This window comes from Monodelphis domestica, chromosome 1 (genome assembly GCF_027887165.1).
Source record: "Monodelphis domestica isolate mMonDom1 chromosome 1, mMonDom1.pri, whole genome shotgun sequence".
Lineage (NCBI taxonomy): Eukaryota > Metazoa > Chordata > Mammalia > Didelphimorphia > Didelphidae > Monodelphis > Monodelphis domestica.
The window spans coordinates 422,881,396-422,898,019 of NC_077227.1; the positions used below are offsets into that span (position 1 = coordinate 422,881,396).

The 16,624-nt window shown below is 39.4% G+C and overlaps 1 protein-coding gene across 10 annotated transcripts in view; it reads left to right on the forward strand.

The window, feature by feature from the left end:
* The window catches only part of MRRF (mitochondrial ribosome recycling factor), a 75,954-nt gene extending 67,821 nt beyond the window's left edge, over positions 1-8,133 (forward strand). For all 10 annotated transcript variants that reach the window (XM_056812093.1, XM_056812088.1, XM_007474603.3 and 7 more), the window contains one exon: positions 6,674-8,133. In XM_056812093.1, coding sequence (XP_056668071.1) covers positions 6,674-6,701 — 28 coding nt within the window. In that variant the 3' untranslated portion in view covers positions 6,702-8,133. The remainder of the gene's footprint in view (positions 1-6,673) is intronic.
* The last annotated feature ends 8,491 nt before the right edge of the window (positions 8,134-16,624 follow it).

A 16,624-nucleotide genomic window follows, 5' to 3' on the forward strand; every position in this document is an offset into this window, starting at 1 on the left:
GTTATGAGGATAAGATGAGATAGTATTTGTGAAGAGGCTTTAAAAAGTACAAAGCACTATAGTTTTGCATTCATTCTATAACCAAAGATTAAGTTTAATCTATACTTTTCCTAGCTACAGTGTTCTGTACATTTTTTGTTGTTCAGTCATTTCAGTCACATTGGGTTCTTCCTAACCCTATTTGGGGTTTTCTTGGCAAAGATAGTGGAGTGGTTTGCCATTTCCTTCTCCAGCTCATTTTACAGCTGAGGTAACTGAGGCACATAGGGTAAAGTGACTTGCCCAGGGTCACCCAGCCAGTAAATATCTGAGGTCAAATTGGAATTCAGGTCTTCCTGACTCCAGGCCCAACATTCTGTCCACTGTGCTATTAGTTGACTAGTTCCATACATAGTTTATGTTTAATACATATTTGTTAGATTGGGTGAGGATATTGATTGGTTCTGTGATAGAGAGCATTCTGAATGAGAAAGCTGCTTCTGTCTCTGTAGTTTACAGGCTTAGAGAATGGAATAGAGCAGCAATGAGAGGCCAAACCTAGCCTATTGCCAACTTTAATATGACCCTTTAGCTAAGAATGACTTTTATACTTTGGGGCAGACTCATGATTTTCTGAATTTCAGAGTCCTGGCCTCAAGCATTGAGAAGTTATGTGACTTGCCCAAGGTCACACCATCAGTATGAGTCACAAGTGGAATTTGAACTCAGATCTTCCTGGCTTCAAGGCCATCTCTCTATACATGATACCATGCTCTTCCTAGTTGTTGAAAATTAAATTGTAGAGTATATGCCAGACCTACAGCTGTAGGAGGAAGTGGGGAATACCAATTAAATTTAAGTTATTTCAACAGAAGTGTGGAAGTACTTATGTACAAATCACTGTGAGGTGCTGGAGTTTATTTTGGTACAGAGATAATGATGATGTGGTCATCCCTGACATTTTGATGTGATAGGAAACATACATAATAAGAACATAAGAGATATAAAGTACTGTTTGAAGTTGAAAAGTAGGAAAGATCAATTGTGGATATTATTACTAATAGCCAATATTTATATAGAGACAACTGGCTGACACAGTGAATAGAATATAGGGCCTGGAGTCAGGAAGACTTATCTTTCTGAGTTCAAATCCAGCCTCAGACACGCACTAGCTGTATGACCCTGGAAAAGTCACTTAACTCTGCTTGCCCCAGTTTCCTCATCCATGAAATGAGCTGGAGAAGGAAACAGCAAGCCACTCCAGTGCCTTTGCCAAGAAAACCCCAAATGGGGTCACAGAGGTTAGACATGACTGAAAACCACTGAACAGCAATAAGTATTTATATAATGCTTTAAAGTTTATAAAGCACTTTACAAATATTATTTAATTTTATCCTCACAACAACCCTGGAAGCTAGGTACCATTGTTATTCCCATTTTATATATGAGGGAAGTGAGGTAGAGGGAAGTTAAGTGACTTGATTAGAGTTACATAGATAATTAAGTGTCAGAGGCAGGATTTGAACTCAGGGCTTCATGAGTTCCAGGTCCAGTATACTAACCACTGTGTCACCCTGGTGGGGGTCAGTCCGATAGGAAAAGCATCCTAGAAGAGGAAACTTCTAAGCTGGACTTTGAAGTATAAGATGATATTCTTATTCTTATTATGGAACCCAATCCAGATGCCATCTTCTTCAGAAACCTTAATTGAACTCCTCTCTGGGTAACAACTTTCATCTTCAGACCTCAGAGAGCACAATGTGTATGTCTGTTGACATATTTGTCATGTCATAGTATGTATTTTGTGGATAGAGGCAACATGATGAAGGAGAAGGGAGGCTGGAGACCTGGGTTCAAATTGTTTCCCATACTTTAGAGCTTCTTGGTTGTGGGCACATCTTTTTATTGCAATTTCTACACCTGTAAAATGGGAATACTAATATTGAACATTAGCCATGCCAGGGGGATGAGGAAAGCACTCTATCAACTTTAAACTGGTGTAGATGCATGTGCTGCCCTATGCTTCTCTCTGACAGCAAGCTCCTCAGTGCCTGAGCCTTTCCTGGGCTCCACGTATCCCCCCCCCCCCCACCCCTGGAGCCACCCCAGTGCCCTTCACACACCACAGTAGGCAGCCAACAAAATGGATTTGAATTGAATGGTATAATTTTTATTAAAAGGCAGATTGGAGAAATAGAACAGGAGAACAGGAGCAGAATTGCCTGTCGGCCTCTGCCCTCAGGGTCTGGCACACAGCTGACATTGGGGAATACAGATGGCACCAAGGCATGCTGATAGACAGAGGGAGTGTCCTCAGCCTCCATCTGCTGCTTGGCTGCCCTCTGGGTTCTTTCCTGCTTCCAGACTCCTGCACATTCTCTCTCTCTCCGTTTCTCTCTCTGTGTCTCTCTCTGTCTCTCTCCCTCCCCCCTTACCTTCTGTCTTAGGATCAATACTGTGTATTGGTTCCAAGGCAGAAAAGCAGTAAGGGCTACACCATGAGGGTTAAGTGACTTGCCCAGGGTCACACAGCTAGGAAGTGTCTGAGGTTAGATTTGAACCCAGGACCTCCCATCTCTAGACCTGGCTCTCAATCTACTGAGCCACCCAGATGCCCCTCCTGCATACTTTATGAAGGACTCTCACCCATTTCAGAACATGGGGAGTAGTAAGGTGCTGAGAAACATCCTCTAGTGTTACTAGAAGGTTTAACAAGAAAATATATCCAAAAATTCAATTAAATATTAAGCACTTTCTAAATACAGAGCACAGTTCTGGGTCTTGGAAGGTAGAGTTTGCTTTCATTAGAGCTTATAGTCTAAAAGGGGGATATGGCACATAAGTGACCACACATTAGCAAGGGAAGCAATACTCTATAGTAAAAACAGCATTGGCTTTGTAATCAGAGAACCTGGGTTTAAGTACTTCTTACCTGTACAATGTTGGGGAAATTCTTTACTCTTTGGGCCTCAGGTTCATTATCTGTCAACACAGAGGATTAGATTAAATGATGCCTAATGCCTCTTCCAACTTTAAATCTGTCAACTTATAAGTGACTTTCCTTAAAGACATGAAAGTAGTATTTGAGTTTAGCTCTAAAGGATGAGGTAGAATCTTACAGGTGCTGGTCAAGGAGTGACCCACTCAGCCTTCCAGCTGCAGGGCAGCCAGAGCAAAAGCCTTGGATTGGACAAGCTAGCATTTTGTTTGGGAAATGTAAGGTAGGCCAGCCTGGCTGGAACATAGAGTGGTGGGGGAGAGATAAGGTTCGAGAGGTAGGGCAGCACCAGACTTAGGCAAGGGACTGCATCGACTTTTTTAGGTTGCCTCGAGCCATAAAGCCTGGAATCTTTAAGGCACTGTCTTCCAGTGCTACAAAGGTGATTCTGGAGTCCTTGAAGACAAGTACAGTGAAACCAAAGTGCAGCCTCTTCCATGAAGAATTTTCCATTTCACTATGACTCCTTTGAGAGCCAGCCTGGCTATGTTTGGAGATACTCATCACCTGATTGGTTATAGGGTGGCAAATCGTTTGTTCATGGCAACCTTGGTAGACTGTCTATTAGGCGGTAGAAGGGCTTGCATCCACAGCAGTTGATGAAATCATAGATCCTTACAGTAAGTATTATTGTTGTTAATAATAATGCTAACCTAGAAATTCAAGGTTAACAATTCAACTTGGTAGACAAAAGTTGAGGACTGAAAATTTCTTTTGTATGCTTGGTTTGCTACACTGAACTATTTCAATACAACTAAGAAATGTTCCTCAGTTCTTAAGGAAAAAAGGTTTGGAATTGGCACTTTCCCCAACAGCTCCAGGTCCTCCCAACCTTGAATATCTTATTTATTTTCAGCTTCAGAATCTTGTCCAAGAGTCCACATATACATAGTTTTGGAATCAGAATCTTTAGAATTGGGATCTTAGAGAACATTTAATGCAGCCTCCTTATTTTGTAGAAAAGGAAATTGAGGAAATTGAGTTAAAATTACCTGCCCAAGTACAATAAGTAGCAGACCAAGGGTTTGAGTCTGGGTTCTTAGTTTGACACCAGTATTCTTTTTACAGTTCCACTATGCTAAGTCCTAGAATTAACTTACTTTGATATAGAACTCACATGGCCATCCCCTAAGTTAGGTACTACAGGCATTATTAGCCTCATTTTTTAGATGAGAAAACTGAAGCTCCGAGAACATTAGTTACAAGCCTATAGTCCATTCAGGTAGGAAGCATGAGAGGAATAATTTTAGTCCAAGTCTTTTTGATTGCAAGTCTAGCAATCCACTGAACTAGGCTGCCTACCCCTAACCTGTCCCAGGGAGAGGGCTCAACTCTTTGCTACTTGGACATGTTGGCTTTTGGAGTTCCCTGGGCTCCAGGGAATGAGTCTACTATATAAGGTACTTCTTTTTAGGTAACATTAGGATAAAGGCATGCTGGCATCAAGTCTCTTAAGATCCAAATTTATCATCTTCAGTGTCTTTAACTAAATTTTGGAAAAACTACTAGTTTGGACATACCCCAACTAATGTCATTAGTTCCTTGAAATCAAGATGTTGGATGGACTAGCAATATGGCACAATAAGAAATATGTTCTGGGTGGCCAGAAATGATGCTATAACAATTTTAAATTAAAAAATGAAGAAATTTTATAAGGCCAAGGAGAATCTATCAATATGCATTTATTAAGGATTAAGTAGTAAGCTCTACGCTAATCACAGGGTACACAAAGAAAAACAAAAGGAATCCATTTCCTCAAGGAGCTCATGTCTAATGTGGAAGATGATGTGCAAATAAATATGCACATGGAAGAGACATTCAAATTAGAAAGAAGGTAATCTTTGAAGGGAAGGTCCAGCAGTTTCTAAATTCACTTAATGTTTGATGAGTTGGAATAAAAAAGTTTCTAACCCTATAGAATTTTCTCACTTCCTTTCTTTTATTTCCTTTCCTGGAATAACCCCTTATCTTCAATTTTCTTCTTCACCCTTTTCATCCTTTCTATCATATTTCTCCTCCTTTTCTCTGTGTATGTAATTTATTTGATCATTCAACAAATAGTTATTAAACACTTGTTTTCTTCAGAATACTGTTCTAAGAGTTGGGAGAGATAGAAAGGATATTTAGGAGATACTACTCTTAAGTGTGTAGGATAAGGCACATACACAGCAACTGTTAGTGTGCAATTTTTTGTGGTAAGTACAAAGAACCAGGGGAAGTTCAAGGTGATTTTTATTTTTTATTTTTTTTTACTTCTCAAGATCATTATCTCTAAGGGGGAATAACAGGAATAACAGGGCATCTGGTAGGTGGGGAGGGTACAGAAAATGTAGTAATCCAGTTTGCTTGGATTATAGACTATGTGGAGGGAAATAATATGTAATAAGCCTGGAAAGCTCTAAATTGGTACCAGATTATGTAGGGCCTTTGAATGTCAGGCAAAGGATTTTGAAATGTACTTACTAGGAAACATCTAGGAGCCTCAGCAGATTGAGAGCCAGGCCTACAGACAGGAGTTCATATCTGGCCTCAGACACTTTCTAGCTGTGTGACTCTTTGCAAGGCATTTAATTTAATCCCAGTTGCCTAGCCTTTACTGCTCTTCTGCCTTAGAACCTATTATGCACAGTATTGATTATAAAATTGAAGGTAAAGGTTTGGAAAAAAAAAGAAATTTACTTTCTAGGAATAGAGAACCACTGAAGATTTTTGAACAAAAGAATGACCTCACTAGATCTGTGCATAAAGTTGATTACATTGGCAATAGTATGAAGGCTGGATTGGAGGGGAGAAAGAATAGATGTGGGAAGACTTTGTTAGGAGGTTTTGCAATAGTGTAAACAGATGATAATAGAATAGAGCAATACTTCACAGCTTTTGCTTCAATGGATTATATTAATTAATATTTACTGTCTCTCTTTTACATTAAAATGTTTTAGTGTTATATGAAAATAGTTTTAATCTTATAGATCCCCTAAAACGATCTCTAGGACCCAAGGAGTCACCAGATCACACTTTGAGAACCACTGTAACGGAGACTATCTCTACCTGGTAGAATCTCCTCTTTCTTCTCATCTCTTTAGGAGAAAGTGGATGGATAGTAATATCTCCCCTGGACTTTCCTAGCAACTATATTCTTTTTTTTAAATTCAATTTTATTTTATTTTATTTTCAGTTCCTAATTGTCACCCTTTGCCTTCTCCCTCCCAACCCATTGAGAAAGCAAGAAAAGCACTCATTACAAATATTTGTATTATTATTTGGATGGCATTAGCCATGTCCAAAAAAATGAAAGAAAAAGAAAAAAGAAAAAAATGTGCTTCACTCCCCCTCTGGACCAAATAATAATACAAATATTTGTAACGGAGACTATCTCTACCTGGTAGAATTTCCTCTTTCTTCTCTTCTCTGGAATTGGATAGCATGTTTTATCATGAATCTGTGGTTATTGTGTGGATTAGAGTTACTAAGTCTTTCAAAGTTGATTATCCTTACAATATCCACAGCAGTCATTTCTTAAATGACCAGACTTGAGGCTCTCCACTAGTCAGAGGGCATAGGCTGAGGGAGAAGCAGGAATAGAAGAGATCTTCTGATGGGGTTGGATTTTCATGTACTCATATCATTATCATGTGGGCAGGGGAACATTATAGGGGTCACTGGAGTTCCAGAATCTCTTATTCTGTCTCACTACAGATTGGACAAATGGCAGATGACACTGTAGCTGAGATGGACAAGCATTTGGCATTGAAGACCAAGGAACTCCTGGGATAAGAAGGATATTTCTGATGAGGCCAGCTGTGGGAAGTCTGCAGAAACGATGGTGCCCTAGCTTGCAGTTCAGGGCCAGAGCCTCAGAGATTTGGCAGTTTGACTGCATTCTTCTTTTGAGTTTCTTGTGTTTCTTTTAGGAGATGTCGTTTTTGGATGTTTTCAAGTCACACGGTTGTCTCCTGTCACCACAACATCAGTCTGTGTGTAGGACTGGACCATTATAACTCTTAGCTGACCTTGATGTGGGCTGTTTTCATGCTGGGCCTATCAGCAGGGATAGCCTCCATTAAGTAAATACCTATGATTATAAAAATATACTCCCGCGAGGCTCAGTTACCTTCATTTGATGTCCTGAGGGAGCAGTAATAAGAATATTTAATATGAGTTTATTTTGCTTCTTTTGAATGAGAGAGTACATAATCACTTCTGAGGTTGAACTCCATGTTAGGTGTTGTAGAACTTTTCCTATAATTCATTTTCTGAAGGCAGGCCTCAATTTTAAATGACCCTGATATTTTGCCTCCAGCAGGTTTTCATTGATGAATGAGGCCTAAATAAAATGGAATGAATAGAAACAACCAACAAGGATAAAATGTTTCATTTCCTTTTCTTCTCACCCACTAGCATTTGCCTTGAACTACTCATGTTCCAGTATTTGAAAACAAAAACAATTGGAGTGGTCTACCTTCAGAAATTCAGTTGAGTTAGAAGCATAGAAAAAGAAGATTTTAGAGCTGGAAGAGACTTTAGAAATAATATACATAGAAACATTTCTTGAGACAGGTTAAATGAATTGTCCAGCTTACTGAATCTATGTTTGCCAAAGGATAAAATTGCCTGGGAGAAAACAAGAGGCTCATGCTTGGAACAGAAATGTTCAAACTCAGAATCACAGAGTGCTAGACCTGAACAGGTCCTTAGTATGAACAACATTGGAACTGAAAAGGAACAGAACACAGTGTTAGAACAAAGAATATAGAATGTTAGGTTTGTGAGAGAGGTTAGAATGGATTGAATTTTAAGAGAAAATAGAATCTTAGAACCTTAAGGCCCCCTTAGAGCTCATCAAGCCCAGCTTCTTCATTTTATAGAGGAGGGAACCAAGGCTCAGAGGGGTTGGGTGCCTTGCTAGAATGTGTCTGAGGCAGGATTTAAACTTGGGTCACATCATGCTTTTAGTGGAGCCCCACCAGTCTTAGGGCAAGTATAATTTCTTCCCACAGCCCACACGGTGAATGCTTTCTGTTGATTATCACAACTAACTAAGACATGTTCCTCCCAAAAGGATCTGATGTTTTAATGACTTACAAGCTCATATGACTCTGTACTATTGTGATATGGTGGCAAAAAAGGCTAATAAAATCTTAGACCACATTAAGAAAGGCACAGTGTGAAAGTGAGGAAGTAACAGTCTGCTGTGCTTTGCCTTGACCACACCACATTTGCACTAATCTAACCCACCTAGTTCTGGGCCACCATATTTCAGAAGTAGAATGTCTAGAGGAAGCTGATTCGCATTGTCAAAGGGTTTAGCATATGCATATCAACTGAAGGGTTGGTGGGGTATTTGTCTTGGAGAAGATTGAAGGATGAAGGTGGGAATGGAATAGGTTAGTTGTCTTCAAGTTTCCAAAGTGGTAGGTATCATGTGGAAGACAGATTAAATTGGCTCTGATTGTTAGAAGGAAGAGGTAAAAGTTGCAGAGAGGTAAATTTAGGTTCAGTGCAAACTTTAGAACAGTTAGAGCCCTCTCAAAGTAAAATGGGCTGCCATGGGTGGTAGTGGGTCCCATTAGAGATTCTCAGGCAAATGCTAGATGAGCACTTATGGGGTGATATTACAGAGGGGATTCTTAGTCAGGAATAAGGAATAGGTTGGATTCTTCAGTCTCTGAGGTTCCTTCCAACCTTGAGATTCTGCAATAACTGCCTCTAATTAGTGACTGAAACAGCCTTCCAACAGCAAATAGACTTGCCCCAAATGCAGGATTTTTTTTTTAATAAACAGAGGAAATGATAAATTATGTAGTAACTCCACTCCAAAGGCATTTGGTTCTTAACAGTCAAGCCCTCTGTAGTCTTTAAATAAACAAAAACTTATTTTGTGAACAGACAGGAAAAAAAATGAAAGATTTTCTATACTTGGGTTCCACATGTCAACAATTTCTCCCCTGTGTGTATTTTGGCCAGAGCCCTATATCATGATAAATGAATAAAGGAAAACCTCGAGCCCAAGGCAGTCCAGACAGCTCAGCAAATGGCTTTCAGCTGATTACTCTATTTTAGTTGACATTTATCAAATAGTTTCTTGGTCCCTCTCTATGTCTGTGTTTTAGGGGCAGCAGAGACTGGAAGGCTTTACCTGCCCAAATATGCTGAGAAGTTCTGGAGCAAGTGATTTTATGCTTTTATTAAGAGGGGAAAAGCTAGGTCAAGTTGGAGAACTAGTACACCATAAAGAACCCTGAATGGGGTGGGGAGGGGTGTCAAAATATCCAGATCCAAGCCCCAGCTCCCTTTAATTAGAAGTGTATCCTTGAGTAAATCATTTCCCCCTCTGGACCAGAAAGTTGTGCTCAGTGGTCTATATGTTAACACTGTCCATTCTAAGCTCTTTAACTTCCTGTATTTTTTGTTCTGTCTTCTAAGGATCTCTCCAGCTATACTAGCCTTCATTCTAAGGTCTTTCCTTGCTCTTATAGTCTTTGTTCTAATATCCTGTATTTTAAGATTTTTTTTCCCAACCCATACAATCTAACACTCTAAGACAAATTAAGAGATACTTAATATTATATATATATTATAATATGTATATATATATAATATTATATAAAGATACTGGGTGTATGGAATTCAGAGAGGCTATTAAAACAGATGAAATAACTGGGGGGAGGGAGGAAGTGAGCCAAAAGAGACAGTTTGACCTGAGTGGATATTAGACATTGAGTAGGTGTACTGAAAAGTGATAGCTGAAAAAAAAAATACAATCACCAATCAGGAAGGTTCTGCTGAGGGTACAGGAATCTCTGAGTACATGGTTGAAGAGGGAGTAGTCCTCTAGGTCTAGGTGGTGGCCCACAGCAGTGTTAGCATAGTTTGTTGTTAAGGGAATCAAATCCATAAACCTATCAAGACAAAGATTTGGTGGAGGCTGCAAAGACTAGATAAGGGCAATAAATGAGCAGAAGGTGTTGATCCTGCCAAAAAAAAATTATGGAAAAGGAAAAGCTTTGACAAATATATGAAGAAAGAGAAATTCTAAGATGTAACCTTTTACTAATGAAGGGGACAAAATTAATGGTTATTTAATTTTTTGCCATCTGTCATTAAAAGGATAAATAATGACAAGGAAAAAGGACCAAAAGTAAGGAAGACCTTAGCTTTGAATTCAAAGTCTGGTAAGAGACAGTGTTGTAGTGTAAAGTACATTAGATTTAGAATCAAAACTTGGACATCAAATCTTGGCTCTGACACTCACTAGGTGTATGATCTTGAGTAAGTCAGTTAACCTTTCTGCAACTCAGTTTTCTCATTTGTAAAATAAGGGCATTGATCTCCTGACAGAAAAGTGATAGACTAGATAGGCAGAATGAGACACATATTTTTGAACATGACCATTGCGTAGATTTGCCTTGCTTGACTGTTATTTTTTTTAAAAGGTTAGAATTGGGGGAATAAAAAGAGTTGAGTGACTAGTGATGGCAAAATAGAAACAAAAAAACAATAACATCAGTGAAGCATTTAATAGAATGCACAGAAGAAAACAGGTGAATTCAGAAGGAAACAGATGAGCAAAAGCTTTGGAACTAACATGAATTTATTATTTGCTATAAACTGAAACCTGTACAAAATAGAGATTCACAGTTTTACGTACAACTCTCTTTCCCCATTCTTTGTATTTGGAAATATTCATTGATGTTGATGAAGTTTATAATAACAAATATGTGTGTGTATTTATATTTAAAATGAGTGGGCTGGACTAGATCTCTGAGGCCCCTTTCAACTCTTAAGTCCTATGTTCTTCCAGAGAAGGTTAGCCTGGAAACTAGTAATAACTGCTATTCAAGATGGCAGCAGAACGAAATGATAAGAGTTCATTTAACGGCACAGTCCTCACAACTCTCTGTGAGGTAGGTAGGACAGGTATTGTTTCCATTTTGCAGATTAGGAAATTGAAATCAGATCAGGGAAATTACTTTTCTATAGTCATATTATTTTGTCTTCAGAAGAACTTTTCTGATTTTTTGGTAGCTATTAATGCTTTAATTGGTTATATTATTTAACATAATATGTAATGTATTATGTAATAATGCATACTATTTTTATTTAATTAATTAATTTAGAATATTTTTCCATGGTTGCATAATTCATGTTCCTTTCCTCCCCTCCTTCCTTCCCCCTCCTTTAGCCAATGAGCAATTCAACTGGGTTTTACATGACTAATACATAATATTAACATCATAATACTAAAATAATGATATAATAATTACCATTTGCTTTTTCTAATGTCCACTTGTATTCTGTCTATTTTGTCTCATTTCTTTTTTCTGGTTATTGTGTCTCTCTGATTTTGCTGCTCTGCGTTCCATACACCCCCATAGCTAAACCTAGGTCTTCTGATTCCAAATCTGTTATTCATTCTACTATGCCCTGGTACTTTTCACAATGCCTTCTTCTCAACTCTATTAACTGCTAACCCAAATTGTAATGAAAACCTGTTTGTTATGACCCAGATCAGTTGCCAGCGAGCAAAGGTGGTTGCTGACATGATTATCTCTCTCCAGTTGATTTCTTTTACCTGATACCAATATTAGCTCTAATCTGTGTTTGGTTTTAATATTTTATATATTTTGATCCTTTCCTCCTATTGGTGGGTCTCATAGATAATCCATGTGTCTCAGCTATTAGTAGTAGAAATTCTGCCCCTATGAACAGTGTTTGGATTTCATTTCCTATAGTAGCCAGGTACCAAAGGGTACTACTGGAACCTAAGCAAATCAGCACCATGGCCAGCAGTCACCTAGGTGCTTACCATATCATATTTATAAGACTAAAGTCCTGGGTTCAATCCCTTAAATTGGTGAATTAATGTTGCTGCTCTGCATGTTGTAAAGAGAGAAAAACAACAACATTGTACCAGAAGTGAGGAGACCAACAACAACATTGTACCAGAAGTGAGGAGACTCTTATCAGTAACCAGCTGTGGGCTTTTGGATGAGTCATTGAAATTTGCTGGCCCTCAGTTCCCTCATTTGTAAAATGAGAGGCTTAGAACTAATAATTTCTTAGGTCTTTTACTATTCTAACATTCTATTGTTTAAGTACTTTTCAACTTAAACATTCTATGTTCTAATGTTCCTTCCAGATAACATTCTCTTTTCTAAGATTCCAGGTTCCCAGATGAATAGATTCTGTGCTGGTAAGGACCTTAGAAAACAACTAACTCAGCTGCCTCATTTTATGGAGGAAGATGACTTGCCTGAGGTCACATGGGTAGTTATTGGCAGGATGAGGATTCAAATTCAGGACCTCTGCCTCCAAACCCATAGATCTTTCCATTGTACCATGCTGCTTTTCTGTTCTAATATCCCTTTCAAACCTGAGCTTGTATATTTTTTATATTCTATGTTTTAATGTTCCTATAAGCTCCAGCAATCTTTTATTTTCTAATATGTTTTGTTCTAAAGTGCCTTCCAGCTGTACAAGTCATGTTCTGTTATAATATACTATGTTTGAAGGTGCTAATGTTTTGGGGTCCTATGTAATACCCAAAGCACATTTAAAACTGAGACCTGAGGTATTTCTGTGGCACAGGGATGATTCAGAGACTACCTCCACTCCTCCCCCAACCCGACTAGCCTGCTGGGAACACAACGTTCTATGGAAACAGCAGGAAGAAAAACCCTTAGGACTCTGGCAAGCTCTTGACATGGTTAAAAAACCAACATTGCTCTTCAAAATAGATGTGATTGGGCCCCTTGTGATCCAAAAGAGACACTAAGATTGCTTTGTGCAGGGATGAGCCATTCGCCTGATTGTGCGCTTCCCAGATTTGTATAAAACAGAATACGGATGGTGTGTCAGAGTTTACCGCTCACAGACATTTTCTGTGGCAAGCTCTGCAAAATGTATCAGTCCAATCTCTGCCTCCTATATTCAGTGTTGATTAGACACTATTTCTGCCTGGATTTTCAGAAAGCTCAAGTGCTTTTTTAATCACTACCGAGGCTCATTACTGCTCTGCAGTGACTCTCATGTCCTCCAGTTCTCCTTTCAGATTAGATTCTATAGTCAGATGAATATTGGATGATTTCATTACATACAAATGCAATCAACAGTTTTGCATAAATTTCTTCCCTTTTCTTGAGTTTCAATTGACCCCAGCACCCATGGCGGCAGGCGCAATACACATGTAAATGAGATGGATTTGCAGCAAAGACAGGAGCCTATAGAGATGGGTACAAACACAAACTAAACTAGTGAGGATGATAAATGTTAGAGCTGAAAAGGATATTAGAACATATTCCATAGAATGCTGAAACTAGAAAGGGTCTTAAGATACAATGTTAGAACATAGAGCATAGAATATTGAATCTAGATGGGGCCTTAGAAAATAAAATGTTACAAAATAAACCATAGAGTGTTAGGGTTAGAGGGGACTTTAGCACATAAAATATTAGAGCATAGAATTTAAGAGGTAGACAGGACTTTTAGAGAAACCCTTCTAGAGTATTCCTGAAAAGTGGTCAAACATCTTCTGCTTGAACACCTCATTATATCAAGTTAACATATAAGATATAATCTTCATACTTTGGGACTTGTCCATGCTGGCCAAAAGTATCAAACTCAGGGAGACCATTCTAGAGACAATTTTTCTTTGCTACTCATTCTCAGAAATATTCTGTTTTAAGGATAAGGATCAGGGGCGGGCTGGTAGATGTTTAACAGTTAGCTCTTTGAAAACACATGTACCTTTACTCTAAATTATTAACATTTTCTCAACCACATTCTTAAGTCCATACAGGCAACAAAACAATTAGCTAAGCCCTGATTTGTAGCATTTGCCAATTTCCAAAGTGTAGATGCATACACTGAAAGTTTAAAGCCAGCTCAAGATCTGATGAAAACTAGCTCCAGCACACTCCTGAGGATTATTGTAGATTTGTAGCTAGAAGGAACCTCATAGCCCATCTAGCCCATTTAGCCCAAATCCCTCTTTTTACTGATGAGGAGACAAAGGTCCTTGGTGATAATTGAGTTGCCCAAGGTCATGTGGCCATTAAGCATCAGAGGTAGAATTTGAGTTGAGGTTTTCTGACTCCAGAAGCCAGTGATCTGTTCCACTTTGCCAGGGAACCCCTGAGCTATGTCCTGGTATCTCAGGTTTCTCACATGACTTTTCCCTTGGGCTGATTTGGCCTGCTTTGAAAGTACCTTGCTTGAGCGGCTGTGTGGCTCAGTAGATAGAGAGCCAAGCCTGGATATGGGAGGTCCTGGGTTCAAATTTGACCTCAGACACTAGCAGTGTAACCCATGGCAAGTCACTTAACCCCAGTTGCCTAACCGTTACTGCTTTTCTGCTTTGGAACTGATACTTAACTGTGAAACACTGAGATTTAAGACATAGTTTGTTCCAATGAGTGGTAGCTTGGCTACCTTGCCTTGTCTTGTGCCCAGGCTGACAGATGCTTATAACCTTTCTGAGGATGCTAATGAGCATGCACCTGCATATGACTACATCCACATCAGCCTGGCAGAAGAAGTCCGTTTCCTAGTTATCTCTCAAAGGCACCATGACAAAGAGTGCTGCTAGATAAGGATCCAGGATACCTGGGTTTGAATTTGGCCTCTGCACCTACTCATGGCGTGACTGGGGCAGGTCACTTCATTTCTCTGAGCCTCAGTTTCCCTTTCTATAAGATAGGAATAATGATCCCCTACCCTGCCTCCTTCACAGAGTGGCTATGGGTATCAAATTGGGTAATTATGCAAAGCATTTATAAATGGTAAAGCTAACACACAGATACTTGTGGATTATTCCCATTACAACCAGTTTATCTTCAATGTAAAATTAAGACAACTAGTAATCTTAGTTATGAGACCACTAGTCATAGTTACATTTTATAATGAAAAGATCTTTGAATTGGCAGGAGAGCAAAGTTCCAGTCTTTTCTTTGTCACCAAGTCTTTGTATGTTCTTGGAAAAGTTACTTCACATCCCTAGGTCTCAGTTTCCTGCTTTGTAAAATTAGGAGATTAGAATAGATCAGATCAGATTACCTCTAAGGTTCCTTCTTGACTGAATATCTTATATTTTAATATTCTTTTTATTCTAAGGACCCTTTGAGTTCTAATATTCCATGTTCAAAGTTTCCTTCCATATCAATCATTCTAGGTTCTGTATTCTAATGTTCTATTGTTCTAAAGTCTCTTCCAGCTCTTAATACCCTATGATTATGCAGTGTGGCTACCACTATGGTATAAATTCTCTTTCAAGTTTCCTCCTTCCTTCCCATTCAGTGACTTTCTTTTCCTCACTCTCCCTTTTTATGTCTCTGCCTACCTCTCCTCTCTCTTTCCCCAATCCCTTCCCCCCTTCCCTCTGCCTCCTTTGTTTGTCTGCTTAACTGCCTGTCTCTCTAGTACCTTGTGTTGGATCTGCAGCTGAGAGCTGACCTCCCCCCTCTGCAGATCTGAGTGGCCTTTAGGAAGAAGGGAATGGGGGTGGGTAAGGCTCTGAACTTCCAGGAGCCCCAAGGCAGTGACCTCCCCCCTGGCCATCCATCTTCCAGTAATGTGAGTTTCCCTTCTTCCCTTGGGATGGTGTTGGGGGAGGAGAAAGGCTTCTAGAAAGCCATCACTCTTTCTCTCTTCACGAACCCATTTTATTACTGTTCCCAGAGCTCGACTGGGATACATCAGCGCTGAGGTCACCAGAGAGGATTTTCATGGGGGAGGAGGGGAGTGGGGAAAAGAATAACCTTCCACATGGAAGATCTTTTCTGTGCTGCCTCAGGCAAAGAGACATTTCTTTATGCCCCCTGCCCCAGTCTTACTCTCTGTGTGACCTAAAACTGCTCTGTTCCTTTTGCCCAGGGCCCCCTGTCCTGGGGACATCGGAGCATGTCTGTGAGCCATGGCATCCCAGAATACCAGAATAAGATGAGATCTTAGAGACCATCCAGAACTGTGCTGGATCTGGAATTGGAGGGCCATGGTTCAAATCTGGCTCTGCTAAATATCATGGATAGAATCTTAAGCAACTCAGTTCACCTTGGTTCTTGGTTTCCCGATCTATAAAATGAAGAGATTGAGTTGGGTAATCTATAAGGTTCTTGCTCTTTCAGATGTCACAACTTTGTCTCAAGGAAGAAAAGTGACCAGCCCAAGGCCCCACAGTGACTAACAGAGCTAGTCTCTTGACTCCTAGTGCAGTGCCTTTTCCCACCAGCCCAGGTCTAACTCCTTGCCCAGCCCCAACTTCAGAGAATTCACACAGCTTTTATACTCTGATAAGGAAACAAGCATTTACTTATTTTTTAAAATGTTATTTATTTTGTAGAATATTTTCCATGTTTTCATGATTCATTTTCTTTCCCTCCCCTTTTCCCTCCCCTCCTCCCAGAGTTGACAAGCAATTCCACTGGGTTGTACAAATGTTGTCACTTGATACCTATTTCCATATTATTCATTTTTGCTATAGAGCAATTTTTTTAAAGCCTAAACCCCAAATCACATGCCCATATATGCATGTGATAAGTGACATCATATGTTTTGCTTTTGCATTTCTACTACCATAGATCTTTCTCTCAATGTGGTTAGCATTCTTTCCCATAAGTACTTCAGGAGTGCCCTGGCTTGTTGCATTGCTAC